The sequence below is a fragment of the Sus scrofa genome, chromosome 2 (assembly GCF_054392235.1).
Source record: "Sus scrofa isolate SSC_HxYL_T2T_F1_AM1 chromosome 2, Sscrofa_HxYL_maternal_Yorkshire_Landrace_v2.0, whole genome shotgun sequence".
In the NCBI taxonomy this organism is placed as follows: Eukaryota; Metazoa; Chordata; class Mammalia; order Artiodactyla; family Suidae; genus Sus; species Sus scrofa.
This window is the reverse complement of record NC_139384.1, coordinates 142,746,252-142,771,023: the sequence shown is the minus strand read 5'-3', so window position 1 is coordinate 142,771,023 and position 24,772 is coordinate 142,746,252. Positions and strand designations below refer to the sequence as shown.

Here is a 24,772-nt window from a genome sequence, read left to right as displayed (position 1 = left end):
TAAGTCAAGTCAGAAAGAGAAAGACAAATACCACATGATATCACTTACATGTGGACTCTAAAATAAGGCACAAATGAACCTATCTACAAAACAGAAATAGACTCAAAGACATTGAGAACAGACTTGCAGCTGCCAAGGTGGGGGAGTTGGATGGATGGGAAGTTTGGGGTTGGTAGATGCAAACTCTTACATTTAAAATGGATAAGCAATAAAGTCCTACTGTACAGCACAAGGAACTATATCTTATCTCTCATGATAGAACACGATGGAAGATAGTATGAGAAAAAGAATGTGTGTGTGTGTGTGTGTGTGTGTGTGTGTGTATGTGCCTGGGTCACTATGCTATACAGCAGAAATTGACCCAAAAATGTAAATCAACTGTACTTTAATAAAAACGGAAGTATACATAAAGCATTTCTGCTGCAGACTAAAATAGCATGTGGTCTCTAAGAAAAGCACTTCGAGATTGTCTGAGTTTTGAGCTGAGCTCACTGTACTTTTCACTGAACGCCATTAAAGAATGGCTGACAGACAAACAATGGTTATTCAGATTTGGGAATTTGGCTGACATAACCCTAAAATGAACAAAGTAAGACTGTCATTCCAAGGAAACCCATTGACAGCACTTGTTTTATGCCAATGATAAATTCACTTTTGAGTGAAATAGAAATACTGGAAAACTTTTATCTACCATCATACACTTGGCAGCCTCTCAAAACTTAAAACACTTTTGATGTGCTCAATGGTGGTATTAACAAATATGAGATTTGATATATAAATAGTATTTATATATATACACTATAAAATGTATATAGTTTAAAAATATTATATATATATTATATAGACATACACAGGTGCACACGTGCACACACACACACACATACACAGTATGGTGAAATAAGCTGACATTTAGAAGATTTGCCTAATTCAGTGAACCAACGTTTTCCAACTGACCAATCACTGATGCTCTAAAAAGCCATGTATAGTTAAAGCACTCAAAGTGTGAGGTATACTAACAGCTACCAAAGTAAGAGAGTATAAACATTTACTGATATGTGTTCTCATTCCATGTTGCCACAATTCACTATTAAGATACTACCACTGAATTTTAGTGTACTTTCAAATAAGAATATTCATAAAAATCTCAAACTACTCATCCATTTTCCAACTACACCTCTTTATGAGGCCAGATTTTCCTCAAACACTTAAACCAAAATAACAAATAGCAACCCCTTACATGCAGAAGCTGATGTAAGATCCGTGTTGCATTCTATGAGCCAGATATAAAGAGATTTGCAAAAATATAAAACAAATTCATGTCTTCTCACTGTTTTTGTTTGTAATAAGGAATATAGTTTTGATAAAAAGCATATTCTTTATGCAAACATTGGATGCATTGTTTTAAATTAATTTAAATATTTGTATAATTTCTCAGTTTTAATTTCTAATATGTGACAACTGATAAATATTACATACATAAAAAAACCCCTTTGGGATCTTCAATAACTTCCAAGAGTGTAAAAGGATGCCAAGACCAAAAACTTTGAGGTTTACTACCTTAGAGCATATAGACAATTTAAGCATCTATAGTACAGCTTCTAGAATTACTTAAAAAAAAAAAAACTTGTGGGGGTCATCACACACATAGAACCAATTCCCCAAATCAGTACCATAGCACACGTGAATGTCAATGAGGAAGTGGATCATGTGACCAAGTATAGTTGCAGCATGCATAAAAATATGGATAATGACGCTTTAAAAGTTTGTTTCTTGAGATCCATTTCTAGCATAAATGCTAGAATAAAAACACCAAAAATCCTCTTAAATGCAAGGCTTGGTATAAAAGTGAGGAAAACACTCCCATGAGCCTAAAGAAACAAGACAAGAAAATGCAGAGTTTTGAGCTAGCATGGATGGGCTTGGCTGCCTGTGTGTATTTGCCAAACTCAAATCCAAAGACATTCAGCTTTAGCCAGCACATTGAGACAACAATATTGCCTCATCAGCCAACCTAGAAGGGAAGATGTTAATCTATCACTATTTGTAGATGACATGATATTACATACAGAAAATCCTAAAGACTTCACCAAAAAACTTTAGAATAATGATAAATAAATTCCATAAAGTTCCAGGTTTCAAAATTAATATACAGAAGTTTGTTACATTAATGTATAGTAAGAACAATCAGAGAAAAGAAAGCAATCCTATTTACAATCTCATCAGAAAGAATAAAATAATCTCTTCAGAAAGATAATTTTAATGAAAGAAGTGAAAAACTTGTACTTTGAAAACTATAAGACATTGAAGAAAGATATTTAAGATGACACAAAATAGAAAGATACAAGGTGCTCATGGATAGGAAGAATCAATATCATGAAAACGTCCATAAAATCGAAAGCAATCTACAAATTTAATGCAATCCCTATAAAAAATGCCCATAGCATTTTTCACAGAGCTAGAAAAAACAATCCCAAAATTTATATGAAACAACAAAAGACCCTGAATAGGCAAAACCATCTTAAGAAAGAAGGACAGTATTACACGTCCTGATTTCAAACTATATTACAAAGCTATAGTAATCACAACAGTATAGTACTGGCATAAAAACAGACACATGGATCAATGGAACAGAACAGAAAGCCCAGAAATGGGGCCATACTTTTATGATCAGTTCATTGGTAACAAAAGAAGCAGGAATATACAAGGGGGAAAGACAGTCTCTTCAATAGGCAGTGTTGGGAAACCTGGATAGCTACATGCGAAAGAATGAAACTGGACCACTTTCTTAACACCACATATGAAAATATACTAAAAAAAAAAAAAAAGACCAAAAACTTAAATGCAAGACCTGAAACCATAAAACGCCTACAAGAAAACATAGGCACTAAAAGGCTTTGACTTTTTTTTTTAATCTGTCTTTTCAGGCAAAGGAAATAAAAGCAAAAATAAACAAATGAGATCACATCGAACTAAAAAAGGCTTTGCAATCCTTCACTAGCAGTGAAGGAAACAGTTAACAAAGCGAAAAGGCAATCTACTGAGAAGAAGATATGCTCAAATGATACATCTAATAAGGGGTTAATATCCAAAATACACAAAGAACCAATACGACACATTATTTTTTTTAAATCTGATTTTAACATGGACAGAGAAAACGAGTAGACATTTTTCCCAAAGAAGACATACAAAAAGTGACTATCACTAGTCATCAGAGAAATGCAAATCAAAACCACAATGAGATATCACCTCACAGCAGTCAGAAGGCCTATTACCAAAGGACAACAAATAACAAGCACAGTCAAGGATATGAAGAAAAGGGTACTCTCATCTGCTGCCCTTTTATAGCCATTATGGAAAACAGTAAGAACATTTCTCAAAAAGTTAAACGTACAACTACCATAAGATCCAGCCATTCCATTTGTGGTATTACTCTGAAAGAAAGAAAAACTCTAATTTAAAAAATATATATGGGAGTTCCCGTCATGGCGCAGTGGTTAACGAATCCGACTAGGAACCATAAGGTTGTGGGTTCGGTCCCTGCCCTTGCTCAGTGGGTTAACGATCCGGCATTGCCGTGAGCTGTGGTGTAGGTCGCAGACGCGGCTTGGATCCCGCGTTGCTGTGGCTCTGGCGTAGGCCAGTGGCTACAGCTCCGATTCGACCCCTAGCCTGGGAACCTCCATATGCCGCGGGAGCGGCCCAAAGAAATAGCAAAAAGACCAAAAAAAAAAAAAATATATATATATACATATATATATATGAACCTCATTATTTACTGCAGCATTATTTGCAACAGCCAATATAGGGAAGCAACCCAAGGGTCCATCAATAAATGAATGGAATAAAAAAATGTGATATATATATATGTACATACACACATACTTATATATACACACTATGTATACATAATGGAATATTACTCAGACAGAAAAAGAAGGAAATCCTGCCATTTATGACAACACAGATGAACCTGGAGGGTACTGTGCTAAGTGAAATAAACTGGGCAAAGAAAGACAAACACCATATGATTTCATTTAGATGTATAATCAAAAACCAAAAGACCAAACATAAATAAAACAGAACCAGACTCACAGATACAAATATCCAGTTGTAAAATTACAAGATGTAATGCACTCCATAGGGAATATAGTCAATAATATTGTAATAACTTTGTATAGTGACAGATTTATTGTGGTGATCATTTTGTAATGAATAAAAATATCCAAATCGCTATGTTGTACACCTGAAACTAATATAAAACTCTAAGTCAACTGTACTTCAATAAAAAACTTCATTTTATTAATATACAAAAAAGACAGTGCCTTGGGAGATTTCTCAAGGTAAAGTCTTGGAACTGAAACTTCTACGTAAAGCTTTCTCTATATAACATATAGGGGAGGGGATACCATCTCCTTTTCCCTCAACACAAACTGCTAAGTGAAAGGGAAGGTTAGAAAAACAAACTACTCCTTGGCAAAAGTTAATGGTATAAAAACTTGTCTACTTTGACCCAGACTCTTTTTTCCCAAATAAATAAATACATAAATAAAATTTTAAAATGTCTCTGAGAATATTCAGAAATCTAACTTACATTACTTGTAAGGTACAAGAATACTAACCCAAGAAATTCACTTAGATACCTTGAGGGGCGCTCCCGTCATGGCTCAGTGGTTAATGAACCCGACTGGTGTCCATGTGATCCCTGGTCCTCCCCAGTGGGTTAAGGATCTGGGGTTGCAGTGAGCTGTGGTGTAGGTCGCAGACGCAGCTTTGGATCCTGCCTTGCTGTGGCTGTGGTGTAGGTTGGCAGGTGTAGCTCTGATTCAACCCCTAGCCTGGAAATTTCCATATGCCATGTGTGTAGCCCTAAAAAGACTAAAGTTATTTGTGAATAAAAATCGTATCTTGAGAGAGGCACCCTCTTCTACAGGCCATACAGTACTCCATCAGATAAAAATAGTCTCAAGAAATAAGAGCTCAAATGCAAAATTATATAACCTAGGAGTGACAAGTCACCATGAACAGGATTCAGCAAAATGAGACTAGAACCACAAGAACTTCAACAATAGAATTATTAATTGATGACTGTTTAAAAGTACACTTTAAATGATTTTCACCTAAAAGAAGGGATTGAAAACACGAGAGGGAATGTCCTAGCAGATATTGAAAAAGGTTAAATGGAATGTCTGGACACAAGGGTCACTGAAATTTTAAAAAATAAATAGCATATTAAGAAAAGAGGACTTCCCACTGTGGCTCAGTGGGTTAAGAACCCAAATAGTGTCCATGAAGATGCAGGTGTGATCCCTGGCCTTGCTCACTGGATTAAGGATCTGGCATTGCAACAAGCTGCAGCACAACCCATAGATGTGGTTTGGACCTGGCATTGCTGTGGCTGTGGCATAGGTAGGCTGGCAGCTGCAGCTCCGATATGACCTCTAGTTCTGGACCTTCCATATGCTGCAGATGTAGCCATAAGAAGAAAAAAAAGAAAAGAGAAAATTAGTATAAGTTGAGAAATACTGCAAAAAAGTTACCTGGAACACAGCATAGAAAGATAGGGATAGATATAAAGATAGAACAAGAGGTATATAAACCAGAACAAGAAGCTGCAATATAACTTTGTTAGGATGTAGAAAGAATGGGAGTAATTAACTATATGTGAAGAGGTATTATTAAGATAATTCTACAAAACAAAAAAGCTGAATCTTCAGATTCAGGAAGCATGATGAACATAAAGTGACAAAAAAATAAATCAGAAACTAGACATTTTGGATGGATGGATGATGGATGGATGGATGGGTGATGGCAGGCAGGCAAAGTGGAAGAAAGGAGGGAAGGTTGGGAGGCAGCACATTTACCACTGTGCGGGCACAGAACAAGAAATATGACAAGATAGTAAAGCCAGGTAGATCTCATGAAAAGGAGTTCCAAATGATGGCTGAATTCTCAAGGGCAGCCATGAATGCCAGAAGGCAGGTGAACTAGATCCACAATGTGCTGAAATGGAAACAAAACCAAACAATGAACCTTCAATATTAGGATTCTATACCCAGTTAAAATACCTTTCAAGAATGACAATGAAACTAAAACACTTTCGGACCAAGAAAAACTTACAGGTTTGCCACCAGTGGACCATTCCTAAAGGAAATTCTAACATCACTTCAGTCAGCAGGAGTGTATGGTCAGAAAAAAGTTCTGACTTGTAAGAAAGAATGAATAACTAATACATGTATAAATATGTAGAGAAATCTAATTAAGCATTGGCTATAGAAACATCTTGTGAGGTTTAGAAATTAAATGTTAAAAAATAATACCCTATAATCAAGGCAGGGAGTATGAAGTATTCTAAGGACCACGTATTCCTGAGAGAGGAAAAAAGCTTTAGACTTCGATAAATTATGTATGCATGTTTAAATTTCTAACTGTATCTTCTCAGGCTCAGAACTGCTGAGTTCTCATCCTCTGAAAATGAACTGAAAATGAAAATGCTGAAATTCTTCATTGCTTGAAGCTTTATATTTTATCATTTCTATGCTCTTCTACCAGATATTGTCCAGTTCAACACCACACTGTGGTTTCTTCAAAGACTGATCAATTAATTTATTCTTGATTGATGGAACTACCAATGTTCTATTATATGCCTTTAGTGCACATAGGTTTCTCTTAGGTATATGCCTAAGAATAGGATTAATGGTCAGAGGTTTTAGTAGATTCTGCCAAAAAGTTTCTAAAATGGGTATACCAACTTACATTCTTTCCAGAAGCGTAAAGGTGTTCCATAGATTCGCGGTCTTCCCACCACTTGATAATGTCAGATTTTTAATTTTATCGATCTCATTGGTAGAAATCTTTCTATCTGAATGTATGTTTCCCCTGTCACTAATGATATTGAAATCATTTCTTTTTTTTTAAGTTTATCCTTGATGTATTCTCTTCTAAAAATGGTTGTTAACTTTTTTACCCTACATTAGTCCCATGTTATCCATCAGGGGTATGTTCTAAGACCCCCAGTGGATACCTGAAATCACAAATAATAGCAAACTCTATATATACTATGCTTTTTTCTGTACATCCCATACACACCTATAATGAAGTTTAATTTATAAATTAGGCACTATAAGAGACTAACAACAATAAAACAGAACAATTATAACAATACACTGCAGTAAAAGTTATGTAAATGTGATCTCTCTCTCTCAAATATCTTGTGCAAACTTAATGCCTTTTCCATCTTAACTAAACACTTGTGCTCTGTGGCCATAACATTTGCAGTTTGAGGTGTGACAGCAAAACTAGCATGAATTTTTTTTTTCTCTTTTCGCAATCTCATGGATACAACACTCATTCTTACCAGAGATCTTAGCAAACTCAGCATATAATTTTTCTCTTCTCTTATGAAGTCCAGAACTTTCAACTTTTCACTTAAAAGGAGGCATTTTATGGCTTCCCTCTGGCATATCCCCATTGTCAGAATCACTATTCTTGTGTTTTCGGGTCAGTTACTAAGTGACCTAAGGGTTCCTTGAACACAAGCACTGCCGTACTATAGGAGGAGACCCGATAACCAAGCTATGGCTAGTAAGTGACCAACTCTGGAAGAAGGGTGGATTTTCGTCCCAGGTGGGACAAAATAGGATGGCACAAGATTTCAGGATCACACTTCCAGAATGATGTGCAATTTGAGAGTTACAAATTGCTTCTGATATTTTCCACTTAATATTCTGGACCTGTTATGACTGCAAGTTAACTGAAAACTGCAGAAAGCAAAACCCTGGATGATGGGAACAACTCTATTTAGCATGTCTATCTGCTTGTTTGTTTCTTACTCACTGATCTATAGAGGTTGTTTTTATACTCTGGGTTTTAATACTTTGCTGGTTACATATGCTGCAATTATTCTGTATCACTAATTCCAAGATTCACATCGTGATATGTCTTAAAATAATGTTTTACAACTATAATTCACCATACTTTTTCTCTTTAGAAAAAAGACTCATAAAATGTCATGTTTTAAAATCAGTGACAATGAAGGTACCTTAAAATCCATGAACTATGGTGCTTTCTCCCAGATAGAAGCTTGTTTTCCCCCCCTCTGGTTTCAATGATATCTTATGATAGACAGAACTTATTAATACTGTTGAATTAAGCATTTCCTTTATGATTAGCATTTTGTGTCCTTTTTTACGAAATAAGCTTCTACCTCAAAAATAGAAAATTATATTTCTATATTTTTTTTTCTAAATTAAACAAATTTAAACCATATGGAATTCCACTTTCAACTTCTCTCATTTTTCAATTTAAACCATATGGAATCCCGTTTCAACTTTTCTCCATTTGAATGACTATCTTAATATCAGGTTTCTCCTCTCCCAGTGTTTGGCCTTAATTAGCATTTCCCAAATATGGGGCAACTGCATTGTCCTATTTATAATATACCATATATTAATACCTGATAGAGCAGATTCCTCTTCCATAGTCCTTCTTCAAATGTCTCTTGGTAATTCCTAGGCCTATGCTCCTCCATATAATATTTAGAATCAGCCTGTCAATTTTTCTCCACAACTTCCATTAGAATTTTTATTAAAATATGGTGTAATAACATATTAACTTGAAGGAAATGGACATTTTCAGCATTTTAATCTTCTGGATCATAAATAGTGATTATCTTCTCATTGAGTTAGGTCTTCTTCACTGAACTGCAAGCCAGCTCAATACTTTGCTCCCTATGTCTTATGTATTTGTTCTCAGATATAGTCCAAGTAATTTTATTTTTTATATATTTAATATAATTTTTAAACTAAATGTATCATTGCCAATTGCTGGTATATAAAATGCAAATGGGGAGTTCCTGTTATGGCTCCACAGTTAGAAACCTGACTAGTATCTGTGAGGATGTGGGTTTGATCTTTGGCCTCACTCAGTGGGTTAAGGGCCCCACAGTGCCATAAGCTGTGGTGTAGGCTGCAAGATGCAGCTCGGATCCCACATTACTGTGGCTGTGGTGCAGGCTGGTAGCTACAGCTTGGATTCACCCCCTAGCCTGGGAACTTCCATATGCCACAGGTGAGGCCCTAAAAAGAAAAAAAAAATGCAATGGATTACTGAATACTGATTTGTTATTTACCTAGCTAACTCTACTGTTAATTTTAAAAATTTAATTCTATTCTCTCAATTTTTTAAAAATGTAAACAATAATAACACTCACTTCATTTAAAAGTCTAAAATTTTAAATGCATTGTTGACTAGAAAGAATGATAATAGAGTCCCCTACTTTTTTTTATTTCAAAAGGGATGCTTTTAATGCTCCACTATTTTTAAAAATTATATTTATATATTTTTTGTAAATATTGTTAACCTAGTGAAACAAGTTCCTACTTTGTCCCATTTTGCCAAGAGTTTTCACCATGGATAGGTTTTGAACTGCCTGAAAGATATTTTCTTTATCCATTGTGATGATCATACGGTGTTTATCTTTAATTGGATTATACAGTTACATTTTAAGATTTTCTAATGTTAAACTACCCTGAATTTCTGGAATAAATCTCAAATAAAATAACCTGGCTTGATTATTTTAAAAATACATTGTGAGATAATATCTGCTAATTTTTGGTTTAGAGTTCTTTCATTTATTGGGAAGAGTTTATTATTTTTCCTTTTCATACTGTCCACTTTAGGATTTGGGAAGAAATTTATATGGTTTTAATTCACCCCTTTCTATTCTCTAAAATAGCTTGTATAATATTGGAGTGATCTGTTTGTTGGAATTTTAGTAGGAATCATCTGTGAAATCATCAGGGCTTGGCATTTACTTGGAAAGATTTTAAAGAACTGATTAGATTTCTTAAATTGTCAGTGGATGATAGAGGCTATTTTTTTGGTCTAGTTTTTCAGCTAGAAATAGTCAACTATAATTAATCATGTCTGTTAGTACAGTCCCAGTTTGTGGCTCTTTATATAAATTTATATATCTTGATCCAAATTATAATTGTTTCTCTAATCTCAAACTCTTCACCAGTTCTTAAATCTAACAGAACTTCTGACTCCACAGCCTAAAGATTTAAGAATATCATGTTTCCTTATCCTTTTTCTCTAAGTTATAGGAGGGGAAAATTGATTATTAGAAAGTGTATCAGTTTTCCATTGCTGCTGTATCAAAACATTACAAATTTCATGGCTTAAAACGCCCAAACTTACAATCTTACAATTCTCTACACTGTAAATCTGACCTAGATCTCACTGGCTAAAATCAATGGATCACAAGGCTGTCTGTGCTCCTTTCTTGAACTCTAGGAGAGAATCTGTTTCCTTGCCTTTTTCCAGGTTCTAGATATTTGTCTGGGGCCCCCTGCCTCTGTCTCAAAACCAGTAATGACAAGTTCAATCATTCTCACATCACAACTCTCTGGGCCTTCCTTCAGCCATCCCATCCCTCTCTGCCTCGGAACTCATCTCTTTCTCTCTTCCTCTTTTAAGGACCTTGTGATTACACTGGGCACACCAGACTGCCAGCACAACCACCTCCCTATTTTAAAGTCAGATGATATGGAGCCATAGTTCTGCCTGCAAGCTTCATTTCCCTTTGCTATGAAACCTAACACATTCCCAGGTTCCAGTCCATTAAACATGGACATCTTTGGGGACCATTATTCCAGTAGTAATTGAGTCACTGCAAGTTGGGACTTGCATCCAGAATTATACTTTATTTCTCCTTAATTTTAAGAATAGCATCATCATTCATTCAACCTAAGATTTAAAAATTTTTACTTAAACTATGATACAATTCTAGGAGGCCACTGATTACAAAATTAACCCCAATTTCAGGAATGTTAAAAGGGGAACACATATGTTTCAGAATTGACACTTTGTTGATTAGAACATTTAATATTATTTTTTTTTCTCCCAGTATCTATACCTACTTACTCATTTGCCTAACTAAAACAACAGGAAAGAGTGTGGTTGAGGGGATGCTAAAAAAAACTTTTACTTTTTATCCTATACATAGCTTTTCAAACATAATCTTAACAAATAAATATAACTTATCAACTGAAGCATTTGTTTACAATATTCCATAAGAGTGATATAGCCTGGTTTATTGAAAATGCACAGACTGCTTGTATCACCAAATTAACAAAATATCCTATTGTTTCAAAGTTAAAATGCTGGTAAATAAGATTATATTTGCCATTTCTTTATGCTGGTAAATAAGATTATATTTGCCATTTCTTTATATATTTTAATTTACACAGTTTTATTTAAAAACTTCATTCAAAGCTATGTTTCTCACCGTCAGTTTTCTAGTTGTGTTGTCTTAAATTATACAAATGCATCATGTTATAAGGAAAGCTGATTCTCATTATAGTAACATCTGAGGTAGAGGCTAGCACCATGTGGCTTGTACTAACAATGATGCTGGGCAAATCTGTAACCTCTCTGCAGGGAGTAAAAGGATGTGATAGAAACTATGCCTACTCAGTACCAATTAAAAACTAGCTGCCTCTGTGAGTTCCATAACATATTCATTTTAAAGGTGAGAAATTCAAACTTTCAAGGTGTTAAATAATATGCCCACATTCCTGTGGGTAATAAACAGTAGAGCACTGATTTAAATCTAGGTGTCCGACTTGGAAATTCACGCTCTATACGGTTTCAGAGTTTCTTCATCTGTAAAGCAGTAATGACAACAGAACTAGAGAGTTTAGACATTTTTTAATGGTTGGCATTTTTTAACAGTAAAGCATTTTTTTACTTTTTTTTATTACTCAAATAAATTTATCACATCTGTAGTTGTGTAATGATCATCACAATCCAATTTCACAGGATTTCCATCCTGCAGCCCAAGCACATCCCCGACCCCCCAAACTGTCTCCTCCGGAGACCGTAAGTGTTTCCATGTCTGCAAGTCAGCATCTGTTCTGCAAAGAAGTTCATTGTGTCCTTTTTTTGGATTCCACATGTCAGTGAAAGCATTTGATGTTGGTGTCTCATTGTATGGCTGACTTCACTTAGCATGATAATTTCTAGGTCCATCCATGTTGCTAAAAATGCCATTATTTCTTTCCTTTTAATGGCTGAGTAATATTCCATTGTGTATATGTACCACATCTTCTGGATCCACTCCTCTGTCGATGGACATGTAGGTTGTTTCCATGCCTTGGCTATTGCAAATAGTGCTGCAACGAACATCGGAGTACATGTGTCTTTGCGAGTCATGGTTTTCTCTGGATAGATGCCCAGGAGTGGGATTGCTGGATCAAATGGGAATTCTATTTTTAGTTTTCTGAGGAATCTCCATACTGCTTTCCACAGTGGTTGCACCAATTTACAATCCTACTAACAGTGTACTAGGGTTCCTTTTTCTCCACACCCTCTCCAGCACTTATTGTTTGTAGACTTTTTGATGACGGCCATTCTGGCTGGTGTAAGGTGGTACCTCATAGTGGTTTTGATTTGCATTTTTCTAATGATGAGTGATGTTGAACATCTTTTCATGTATTTTTTGGTCATCTAAATGTCTTCTTTGGAGAACTGTCTCTCTAGATCTTCTGCCCATTTTTTGATGGGGTTGTTTGTTTTTTTTGGTATTGAGCTGCAGAAGGTGTTTATAAATTTTGGAAATTAATCCCTTGTCATTTGCTTCATATGCAAATATTTTCTTCCATTCTGTGGGTTTTCTTTTTGTTTTGTTTACACTTCCCCTTGATGTGCAGAAACTTTGAAGTTTAATTAAGCCCCATTTGTTTGTTTTTGTTTTTATTGTCATTACTCTAGGAGGTGGATCTGAGAAGATATTGCTGTGGTTTAAGTCGGAGGGTGTTTGGCCTATGTTTTCTGCTAAGAGTTTTATAGTATCCGGTCTTATATCTAGGTCTTTAATCCATTTTGAGTTTATTTTTGTGTGTGGTGTTAGGGAGTGTTCTAATTTCACTCTTTCATATGTGGCTGTCCAGTTTTCTCAGCACCACTTATTGAAGGGGCTGTCTTTTCTCCATTATATATTCTTGCCTCCTTTGTCATAGATTAGTTGGCTGTAGGTGTGTAGGTTGAATTCTGGGCTTTCTATCCTGTTCCACTGATCTATATTTCTGTCTCTGTGCCATTACCATATGGTTTTGATGACTATAGCTTTGCAGTATAGTCTGAAGTCAAGGAGCGTAATTCCTCCAGCTCCATTTTTCTTTTTCAGGATGGCTTTGGCTATTCTGGGTCGTTGGTGCTTCCACACAAACTTTAAGATATTTTGTTCTAGTTCTGTGAAAAATGTCCTTGGTAGTTTGATAGGGATTGCACTGAATTTGTAGATTGCCTTGGGCAGTAGAGTCATTTTGATAACATTGATTCTTCTAATCCAAGAGCATGGTATATCTTTCCATCTGTTTGCATCATCTTTGATTTATTCATCAGTGTCTTACATTTTTTGGAGTACATATCTTCTGTCTCCTTAGGTAGGTTTATTCCCAAGTATTTTATTCTTTTTGAGGAAGTGGTAAATGGGATTGTTTTCCTAATTTCTCTTATGGATCTTACATTGTTAGTGTATAGAAATGCCGTCAATTTCTGTGTATTAATTTTGTATCCTGTGACTTTGCCAAATTCACTGATAAGCTCTAACATTTTTCTGGTGACATCTTCAGGATTTTCTAGCTATAGTAGCATGTCATCTGCAAACAGTGATAGTTTTACGTCTCCATTTCCAATTTGGATTCCTTTTATTTCTTTTTCTTCTCTAACTGCCATGGCTAGGACTTCCAAAACTATGTTGACTAGTAGTGGCAAGAGAGGACATCCTTGTCTCATTCCTGACCTCAGTGGGAATTCTTTCAGCTTTTCACCATTGAGAATGATGTTAGCTATGGATTTGTCGTATATGGCCTTTATTATGCTGAGGTAGGTTCCCTCTATGCCCACATTCTGAAGGGTTTTTGAAGAAGATTTTGAAGAAATTCAATGAAAATGTCCATGAAAGTGTTGCTCCATTTACAATAAACAGTATAAGTACTATCACTGCTTTTAAAACACAGGCATTTCTTGCCATTTACAATTCAAGTTAACCTAAATTCAAAATTTTAACTGCTTTCCTTGCCCCTCACTAGGAACAGGAAAAACCGTCATGGTAAAGTAACCATTCATCCCCATATTATCCAAACTAATAGATACTAAATCTACTTCATCCTCCTTCCTCTCTTTCATTATAGTATCCAGTGTGAAATGGACTGACTTTACATCAGTAATACATGAAATTAAGAAAGGTATCTGAAAATTCATCTGAACTTAAGAAAGGCATTTGAAAATACAACCCATAATGTTATATGAGGAGATTTAAAAATGTGTGTCAATAGATATCTTATTGATTTAAGCCCTAAATCTCTTTTGTTTTGTTATACTAGAATTGAGAGCTGTGCAAATGACCAGCAGGATACACATGCTTATTTAATTTTGAGGACAAACTGCAAACCAGTTTACCCGCACTCTCTTAATAAGAATGGAAATTATTACTATTGCCCTATAGTCTTCTTTTCTTATAAATGAGTATATATATGGATATCAGGGCAGATCTTTGCTAAGGCTGAAAGTTACAGAAATAAAAACTATAAGTTGGCTTAAATAATAAGGATATTTACTGGCTTACAGATTCAGAAGCCCAAAGGTTAGACTGCGTCAAGTTGGAGGATGCAGTGATTCAACAACATCATGGAGGAGAAAGGCACTTTTCCTCCCTCTATTCTGCAACATATGACTTCAGATTCACCCAAAGGCTGGTGTGCTTTATGATGATAGTGATCAGGGCTACAAGTTTTGTGCAGTGGGGACAAATATGACCAAGATTCAACCATGAAAACTATTCTTTTCTTCACCTTCATGAGACAGACAGACAAACAGAAAGAGGTAACAGGTCACATGTTCCAACGATGCCAATGCCAAATGCTAACTGGTTTAGGCCTGATGTCCTAAAACCATCCCATCAATAAGCCTGGATGATTCATGACCCATCAGTAGAGGAGGGTCATTTTCCACCTGGCATCACAACTGCACAGTGGGGGTGGGGGAATGTACATGAGTGATGAGGTGGCAACCACAATGCCTATTTTTCACAAATGTCCTTATCAACGTTACCAATATATACGTCACTAGGTATAAGCATATTTAGTGTGAAAGGAAGGTTTTTTTGGTGTGTGTGTGAGAACATGGATTGTGATGAAGAGACTACTCTTCTGACTTGGTTGTTAAAGGTTTACATGTAATGGCCACCAATGAAATATCTCAGATTTTTGCTCTGCTCAAGGCTAAACATGTAAAACGATCCTCATCTCTTATTTGTGATGAGAAAAAGAAGTGCTCTAAGATGCAGAGGGGGAAACTAGGATTTAGGGATGCCAGTTGAGACCTTGAGAATCTAAGCTTTCAGAAACAAAGACATCTCAGGAAGGGCACTGGACTTTCACATATTATGCTGTAATATTTAAAACCAATTTGTATCAATTCTTAATAGCCAAGATGGACAGAGCTGCTGACTGATTTCATCATTTTCCCACCAAACGATACATACTCTAATTGTCCCAACATATCAAGCTACCTCATTACTCAAAGATGCTCAAACCCAGAAAATGTTTCAGAGACTGAGTATACATGACTTTGGAAGATGTTAAACAGAGTCTTAGTCAAAAAGATTGGCTTGCCTCACATTGGTAACTGCTTCCTTAGTCTATGCTGTAAAGAGTGGTTTGTGTTCATAATTATGGAAAGTACTGTCAGAATTGTTGATTTCACTCAGATCCTCTAAGAAGGCAAGAAGTTGATTTGTCTATATTAAAAGAAGGTTTTCAGGCCAACGTAGCTGTTTAAGTAGAGGAAAAGGGTAATTATTTTGAGACAAGCTTTATTGGTAATCGAGTGCTTCCATGGTTAGATTGATTAAAACCATGTATCCAGATTTAATCTCTGGAGATGCAGGGAAAAGCGAAAAACACTTCAGGAAAAAATGAGTTAGTTAACATTAGGAGATCATCCTGAAATCAAATCAGCTTTTCGTTAAGTGACCAGCTCTTTTTACACTTACAGTCCTCTTTGAACCAGATATCATCTGCTTCATACTATAATCATAACTATTTCCTACTTATCATCTCCGGTTTAATCAAGTGAGGACGATGGTGTAACAGAAATAGTTAGAATTATTTTCTTAAGTACCCATAACCCTTTATTCTCTTTTATGCCACTTTTTTTAACTCTTCACCTCACAAAGAATATATGACACCTCAAATATGGTTAAGTTAAAATACTTATTAACCTATTGATATGAACCCAACATGACTCTTTTTTTTTTTTTGGGGCTACACCTGTGGCAGATAAGTTCCCAGGTCAGGGACTGAAACTGAGTCACAGCAGTGACCCAAGCCACAACAGTGACAATGCTGGATTCTAAACTGCTAAGCCACCAGGAACTTCCCAGATCATGACTCCTAAACATACCTTACCAATAATCCAATAAAACTTAATTAAAACTATACATATATAGTTAATGTCTTAAAACTATATACCTATATATATAAAGGTTTATAGTTTTATCTATCTATATCTTCATCAACCTATTGAGATAGGTAAGTGTATATACATGCATTTATATTAGCATAAATGTGGCCATTCTCTCAAAATTAAAAACTGTGACTCGTTAATTCTATTGGCTATGTGGTTATGTTTTAAGGATTTTTAGATAACCAGGACAAAACACAGAAAATTTACTGCTTTATGTATAGAAAAATCTTCATTAGTTGGGCAAATTAGACCGAATTTCTTTCACAGAGCCTGCAAAAAACTTAAAATCTATATAACTTAAAAACAAAGTAACCTGAAAAAGGTCATTCCTACTGGAATTAACATATTTAGCCTCAGTTTACCAAGAGTAATAAAATTTTATTGAGTTCATGTTTGTATTTCTGGGGAAAAAATACAAAAAAGAACTCATGATATTCTTAAAGAATTCTTTAAACTTTTCTCCAATACATAGTACCTATATGCCTTCAAGCTACTTCATTAATAATTGAATTGCAGACAAATGATCAAACACATACACTTAAAATATATATCTCTCTGAACTATTTCATTGAAATATTTCATTGAAACTAGCACTTTCAAAATTTTTTCTCTATTTAAATGAAGAATGTGTTCCAGGTCCCCAGAACTCCTCCAAAGTGTAAAAATTTTTACATACACTTACCAACAGTATCACATGGTTCATCTTTGTGTACACAGAAATCTTTCCTAGAAAGAAACATAGAAAATGTTACAGAGATAGAGAATGTGACTCCTTTTAAAATAGTTTTATGAATAACTGAACCACAACCTTTATCTCCAAGAATTTAAGACAACTGGAAATAAGACTAACTGATTATTTTTGTTTGTTTTTGTTCTCTAGGGCTGCACCCACGGCATATGGAAGTTCCCAGGCTAGGGGTCAAATGGGAGCTACAGCTTCCGGCCTACACCACAGCCACAGCAACTCAGGATCTGAGCCATGTCTGCAACCTACACTGCAGCTCACGGGAATGCCAGATCCTTAACCCACTGAGCGAGGCCAGGGATTGAACCAGCAACCTCATGGTTACTAGGCGGGTTCATTAATCACTGACCCATGATGGGAACTCCAAATTAACTAATTTTTAATTCTAAGAAAAAAATTAATTTCTGTAATTTTTACCTGACATAATTCTGAAACATTTTGTTCTAGTTCATACACAATATTTCAAAAAGATTCACCTTGTATTGAATTTTATGGTATTTCATTTCTCTTTATTTTTCTTTTTTTAATTACTCAAATGAATTTATCACATCTGTAGTTGTATAATGATCATCACAATCCAATTTCACAGGATTTCCATCCCACAACCCAAGTACATCCCCCTACCCCCCAAACTGTCTCCTGCAGAGACCGTAAGTTTTTCAAAGTCTATGAGTCAGCATCTATTACAAAAAAAATCAAGTGTAGAGGCATGGCTTTCTGTCTGAAAAATATAGTATCTCTATTTCACATGACACAAAAAATCATTTCCAGATTGAAGATTTAAATGTAAGAAATACAATTAAAAATAGCATACTGTTTTATATCATAAGATTGGCAAAACTTTTAAAAGACTGACAATAATTTTAACAAGGGCATGAGGAAATTAGTATTTTTACGTAGGCGGGCTCTCACTATGCATAAAATCGTATAATTTTGTCTTTATTTAACTACAACATCTTGGAGAGCATTCCCTAACAACTTATGAGCTTTAAAGGCAAAGCATACAAAGGCAAAACTTGTCATCTACCTTTTATTGTGACCTTAGGCAACTTAGTTAGCATTCTTGTGCCTCAGTCACCTCATCTGAAAAATAGAGGTCATAACATCTATTTATCAAATAGACTTACTGTCCAGGTTGGATGATTTAACACACACAAAACATTTAAAATAAGGTTTACTATGTGGTTTGAATGAGTTAACACATATAAAGCATTTAAAGCAATGCCAGGCACATCATATTAACTCCATATGATGCTATATAACTTGAACTCCATCTCAAGTCATGGAGTTCCACTGTGGCTCAGTGGAAACAAATCTATCATCCATGAGGATGCAGGTTCCATCCCTGGCCTTGCTTAGTGGGTTAAGGATCTGGCATTGCCTTGAGCTGTGGTGTACATCACAGATGAAGCTGGATTCTGCACTGCTGTGGCTGTGGGCAGCTACAGCTCCAATTCAACCCCTAGCCTGGGAACCTCCACATCCTGCTGCAAAAAAAAAAAAAAAAAAAAAAAAAGGAAAGCTCTCAAGTCAGTTGATGTTTCTGCTTTCTTGTTGTTGCTGTTGCTTCTATTCTTGCACTGTAATTTAAACAAATGCCTATTAATGAGCAGTTCGGTTCTATAAAATTTTTATTTTTACAAAAATACAACAATTTTTGTGTGTGTGAAGGAGAAATGAAAAAACAAGCTTTTTAATTCTTCTATTATAGCCATCTTAATGCCACTCCTAAAAGAAAAATAACTTTAACAATTAAGTGTTTCACCCCTTTCAATTTTCCCAATGATATTTGATAATTACAATTACACTGATAAGTACAATTACATTGATAATTACAATGGTCAGTTTCAACTCACATCTTGCTTGGCTCATCCAGCAGCATCTGTGATACATGCATAGTTCTGCAAATGTTCGGTGCATGTTTAAAATGTATGTGTATTCTCAGAGTTCTCACTGTGGCACAACAAAATCAATGGCTCAGCGGTGTTTCTGCAGCACTGGGATATAGATATGATCCCTGACCCAGCACAGTGGGTTAAGGATCCCACATCACTGAAGCAGTGTAGGTCAAAACTGTGGCTTGGATCTGACCCCTGACCCAGGAACTCCATATGCCATGGGGCCATCAAAAAATAAAGAAAAAAATATGTATATTCTCTGATAGTTTAGAGCAGAGCTAAATTTGTTCATTAGATCTAGCTATAACAAGCTCTGATACACAACTGCTCAATAGAATAAGAAAGTTTGAATTTATTTTTGTGTCTGTTACTGAGGAAGAGCTGTTACAAGTCCATTGTTGTTATAAATTGGTTGATGTTTCCTTATGATTCAATTTTTGCCCTGTTTATACTGAAGCTAAGTTATTGCTCTAAATTTTTATAATTTATTTTGAACTACTATTTTCATTACTGTGCAAAAATACTTGTCCCTTTTAATGTTTTCTGTGTTAAAATCTATTATATCTGATATTAACAGGTATTAATATACTGGTAATATATTAATATTCATTTGGAGTATCTTTTTCCTTTGTTTTGCTTTCACCTTCCTCTAATTCTCCTCCAAATAGCATATGATCAAAACTGTAAAACCTAGTTATATAATATCTCTACACGTGAATTTAGTGTTTTACTATTAACACGTATGGATTTTTCTATTTTTGTGATTTCTTAACCAAGTTATAGTATATCTTTGTCCTTTTCATCTGTTTTTCTCTTTGTTCCTATACAGATTTTTTTCTTTTACTGTCTTGAAAAATAACATCAGATTGTGTTTGATTTGGTAACCTCCACATTTTAAAGTACACTGTACCAGTTTCCTACTGCTGCTGTAACAAAATCTTATGGTCTTATAGCAGCTGAACACATCTCATGGTCTCCAAATCAGAAATCTGAAACGAACTCACTGGGCTAAAATCAAGGTGTGTTCCTTCTGGAAGTTGTAGGCAAGAATCGGTTTCTTTGCCTTTCCCAGCTTCTAGAGGTAGCCTGGATGTCTTGCCCTTTCCACCTTCAAAGCTCACAACTGCATCACTTTGACCTTTGCTTCTATCATCACATCTTTCTGAGTCTCTTGCCTTCTTGTTTCCCCATATCCTGTGATTACACTGGGATCCCCCAGATACTTGAGGATAATCTCCCAATCTCAATAATCCTTGACACAGTCACATATGCAAAGTCCCTTTCACTGCATACCATTATCTAGTCACAGGTTCTACAGATGGAGAACATGGACATTATTCTCCCTATGACATTCACTTCAAATGTTTCAAGTTAAAAAGTACCTTCGGCCTCCTCTTGAAAAAGGCAAGGACACAAACACTTCTAATCCAAACTCTTCTTCAATCTTGTGTTATTTTTATCTCACATTATACAGGCATACCTCTTGTATTGTGCTTTGCTTTACTGTGCACAGTAGATACTGCATTTTCTGCAAATTGAAGGTTTGTGACAACTTTGTGCTGACCACGTCTATCTGCATCCTTTCTTCCAAGAGCATTTGCTCACTTCACATCTCTGCGTCACGTTCTGGCAATTCTTGCAAGACCTCAAACTTTTACCATCATTGCATTTGCTATGGATATGTGTCATCAGTGATTTCTGATGTTACTACTACGATTCACTGAAGGTTCAAATGACGGGTAACATTTCTGAGCAATGAAATTTTTAATTAAGGTATGCAAATTTCTTTTTAGACATAATGCTATTGCACATTTAAGACACTGAAGTATAAACATAACTTTCATGTGCACTGAGAAACCAAATAATCTGTGTAACTCTTTTTATTGATTGCAGTGATCTGGAGCCACACTTACAGTATCTCCAGGGTAATCCTGTAATTCCATCTCAATTTTTAAAATCTCAGGTTAGAGAGCTTACTCTAAACCATCAGTACTCATTTGGGTTTGCCTATATATTTCACAATTTCTTTTCTCATTGATATCTTTTATTTTTACCTTCTAGAGAGATTGGTATTCTTTAAGAACATCCCTCAGTATCTCCTTCAATGAGGATCTATGAATACTAAACTGCCCCAGACACTGTTTCCTTAATCCTCACGAGTTTGGATTTATTACTAATGGAACGGAGACTCACTGTGGAATTTTAGGTTGACTTTATTGCCATCAGCATACTGAACATATTATTTCATTTTATTCTAGCATTTACAAAAATGGAAGCCTGCAATCACCTTGCTCTTCTTTCATTTGGTTTGGTTTCTGATTTTTTCACTGAGATATAACTGACATATAACATGGTCTGATTAATTTTAAGATTTCTTTTAGTCTTTGTATTTCCACAGTCCCACATGATGTGTCTAGTTACTGAGTCTGTCTTTATTTATCTTCTTTGGGTTTTTTGGTATGTCTTGCACTTTAAAGATCCAGAAACACCCAAACAATCTAACCACTATCTATTTATCCAATTCTTCTCACGTTCTCTCCATTCCTTTCTCCTAGCACTCTTCTAGGTGCATGTTTGTTCTCATTTTGATGTCAGTAACTCTCAAGCACACTTTTGTATTTCCATCTCTTAATCACTCTCTGCAGCCTCCTGGGAGAATCCTGCCCATTTATCATCCAATCCATTAGTGTTCTCTTCAGCTGCATCTACTCTGCTCTTCAACTCGGAAATTGAGATTTTTAAGTACAATTTTTTAATGTTTTGTTTTCCTCAACTTTCAAGTCCTCTTATTTTGCAAAGTATCTTTTTCTCACATTTTGAATTTTTGTGTTTTTAATCATGTGAATATGCTTTTTTAATAATCTCTCTCAGCCATTTAAAACACTCTTTTTCATGACTCCTGGCTCTTACAATGGAAGATATTGTCACTTTGTGTTTTGGGATTCTACTGTGAATTTACTTAGTTGTACTTTATTTGTGGTTGCCTTGTGCAATGAAACTTGAAAGAGGGCCCCTTCGCAGCAGTTTTGCTAATGCTTTCACTAAATGCTTCAATGTTGGATCATATTCATGGTAATTAATACCCAAAGGAGCCATCTTCTCCTAACATGGGTTCATGGTGGAGAAAGAAAGTATGTTTCTTGCGGGCAACCTGTGCTTGTTTGCAAAGCATTTATCAGATCAAACTTTTATTAAGGATGTAGGTATCCAAGGGTTCTGGCTATATGTACTCATTTCAGTTGCACTTTCCCTCTTCACAAAGCCACAAAGTTTTTTACTTTATGTTTTATACCCAAGAACTCAGATTTTTATTTTTAAGTCCAACAAATTCCTACCAGGGCACCTGTCCCATTACCTCAGAAGCTTACTATAAATAAATATTTTTTTGCTAGAGCCCTCTTGTTTTTGGCTCATCTATGCTTGTAAGGAGATTTGCATCACATTTTTTCTACAATTCCTAGATGTTGATGATGGGAACACTTTCTGATTATCTGGTCAGCCAGATTATCACATAACTAAAGGAAGAGAAACAATCTGTGACCTACCATGTAGTAATTAAATATACTGAAACACATTTTGTTCTTAATATTAGATCTTAAAACACATAGAAACAAGCCACATAAGCCTCATTACTACAAACTGTTTTTAATATTAGATTTTAATACACATAAAAACATGCCACATAGGCTGTATTATCACATTTTATATATGATGCAACTACTTTTACCAAACTCCAAAAGACTGAACAACTGCCTCAATAAGATGTTCACACTGACCTTAATTAAGTACTTTTTTCAGATATCTTTCTATCTTTGGTATTATAACAGTCACAAGTTATTGTAAAAATTAGTGATTGGTATTGCCATTTTGCTTCCATAAGGTTAGAGATGAGGAAAAATGTGGGGCTAGCCATAGATATGAATGAAATAGGGAATGAAGTAATTTGATATCAATAATTAATTATTATAATTTTTTACTATTCCTTCAGGTAAATTTCTGACAAAGATGATTTCTAAAAAGAGATACAGGATCATCTCTTGATTACTAGAGGAACAAGGAGAATGGTAAATCAAGATAAAGAAAATAAAAATAACCTTAAATAATATGTTTTTAACACAAGGGATGAAATGGATTTATTACAAACTCACTTCATTTAAATCACATCCACTTTGTAAAAATATACTGCCATTCTGCAGTTATAAATAACCAAACAAGTATGATGGTTTATCACATGAACTGCTTCATAAACAATTACTTGAAGATTTACTATTCCTGTGGGTCTTTTAGCTTAGAATACTTTGTGAATATTTCACTAGGACTTAAGGAAGACAGAGAGACTTAGTGCCTTATCCCTTTCTTTCCTCATTTAACTCCACCTGTAAATATTTGGATTTGGTTTGTTCTAATGGCCATGCTTTATCCTGCCTCTGTTTTTATAATGCACGTCAGAGATATCTTTGCTCTGGGGAGGGCTTTCTGCAAAGATCACTCATCTGACAGCAAGGAAGGGGGTCACCTCCCCAAATGCAATATACACAAAGGAGTGTTACATTATCCTGGCTCCAGATTACTCTCTGTTTCTAAACAATACGAACAGTACATTTTTCACTAATTTGTACAGATTTAAATGTTTTTCTCAAATATGCTATTAATTTTTATTCTGGAAAATCTATAAATTAATCCACCTTGGATAATCGAAAATTGGCTGTTATCACTTGATACTTTAATCTTCACTCTATAAAAGAATATTTTCTTTTATATACAGAAGATAGAATATTGCTTGCATATGTGTTAAAAAATCTACTATTCCAATTGAATGAATGTTAATGGCAAAGAAAACAATTAAATGAATCAAATGTTCAGACTGTCCATCAGCATTGAGGGGGTCATAAAATTTATGTCTTTTTTAATAAAAAAAAGATCTTTTTGAAAATATATTCCAAAACTATAAAGACAATTCTAGAAAAACAAGGAAAGATGTACTCAAACTTTTATCCCCCAAAAGGTAACCACTCGAGCTACCCTACCCTTAACTTCTAATTTAAACTAATAGATGGCATTGCTTTCAATATTCAAGGTAACAAAACTGAAAACCTTTAGAATCTGGGTGAAATAACACTGCTCTTAATTAAAACATCTGTTCCCAGGATTAGAATCAAAGGGTTTTTTTTTTAAAAAAAATCTGAGTGATCTTTTGACTGCCTCTCAAGTAAACCCTAACTACTTTCAACACCAACATCTTTCCACTGGGTAATCACCTTTAAATGCATCTTAGTTCCTGGTTACTGGCTTCTAATCAAATAATTTGGACACGTAACACCCCTCACCAACTCAAACCCACTTTTTTAGAGGATTTAAGGTAGAAATTAGAGTATGAGAATGTGAGTGCTCCTGGATCATACCAACCCAGGGGAAGAGATAACTAGAGTTGTCTAAGACACTGTCCTTCTTGATGCTTGGTTCTTCAATTCTTCCTCTGATTCTGAGTACTACATAGAATCTTTTCTACTTATCAAAAAAAAAAAAAAATCTAGAAGGATATGTCTTCTTGTGCTCAACTTGGGCAAAGTTAGTTTCTGTGGCTAAAACCAACACCAAA

General features: G+C 35.1%; 1 protein-coding gene across 13 annotated transcripts in view; it reads right to left on the bottom strand.

Annotated features, from left to right (window-relative positions):
• Positions 1 to 24,772, bottom strand: part of ADAMTS19 (ADAM metallopeptidase with thrombospondin type 1 motif 19) — a 467,308-nt gene that overhangs the window by 165,100 nt on the left and 277,436 nt on the right. For all 13 annotated transcript variants that reach the window (XR_014838760.1, XR_014838761.1, XM_085014505.1 and 10 more), the window contains one exon: positions 17,213 to 17,256. Coding sequence is in view for 11 of the 13 variants with exons in the window: in XM_085014505.1 (XP_084870631.1) it covers positions 17,213 to 17,256 (44 nt within the window). In the remaining 2 variants the exon portion in view is untranslated. The remainder of the gene's footprint in view (positions 1 to 17,212; positions 17,257 to 24,772) is intronic.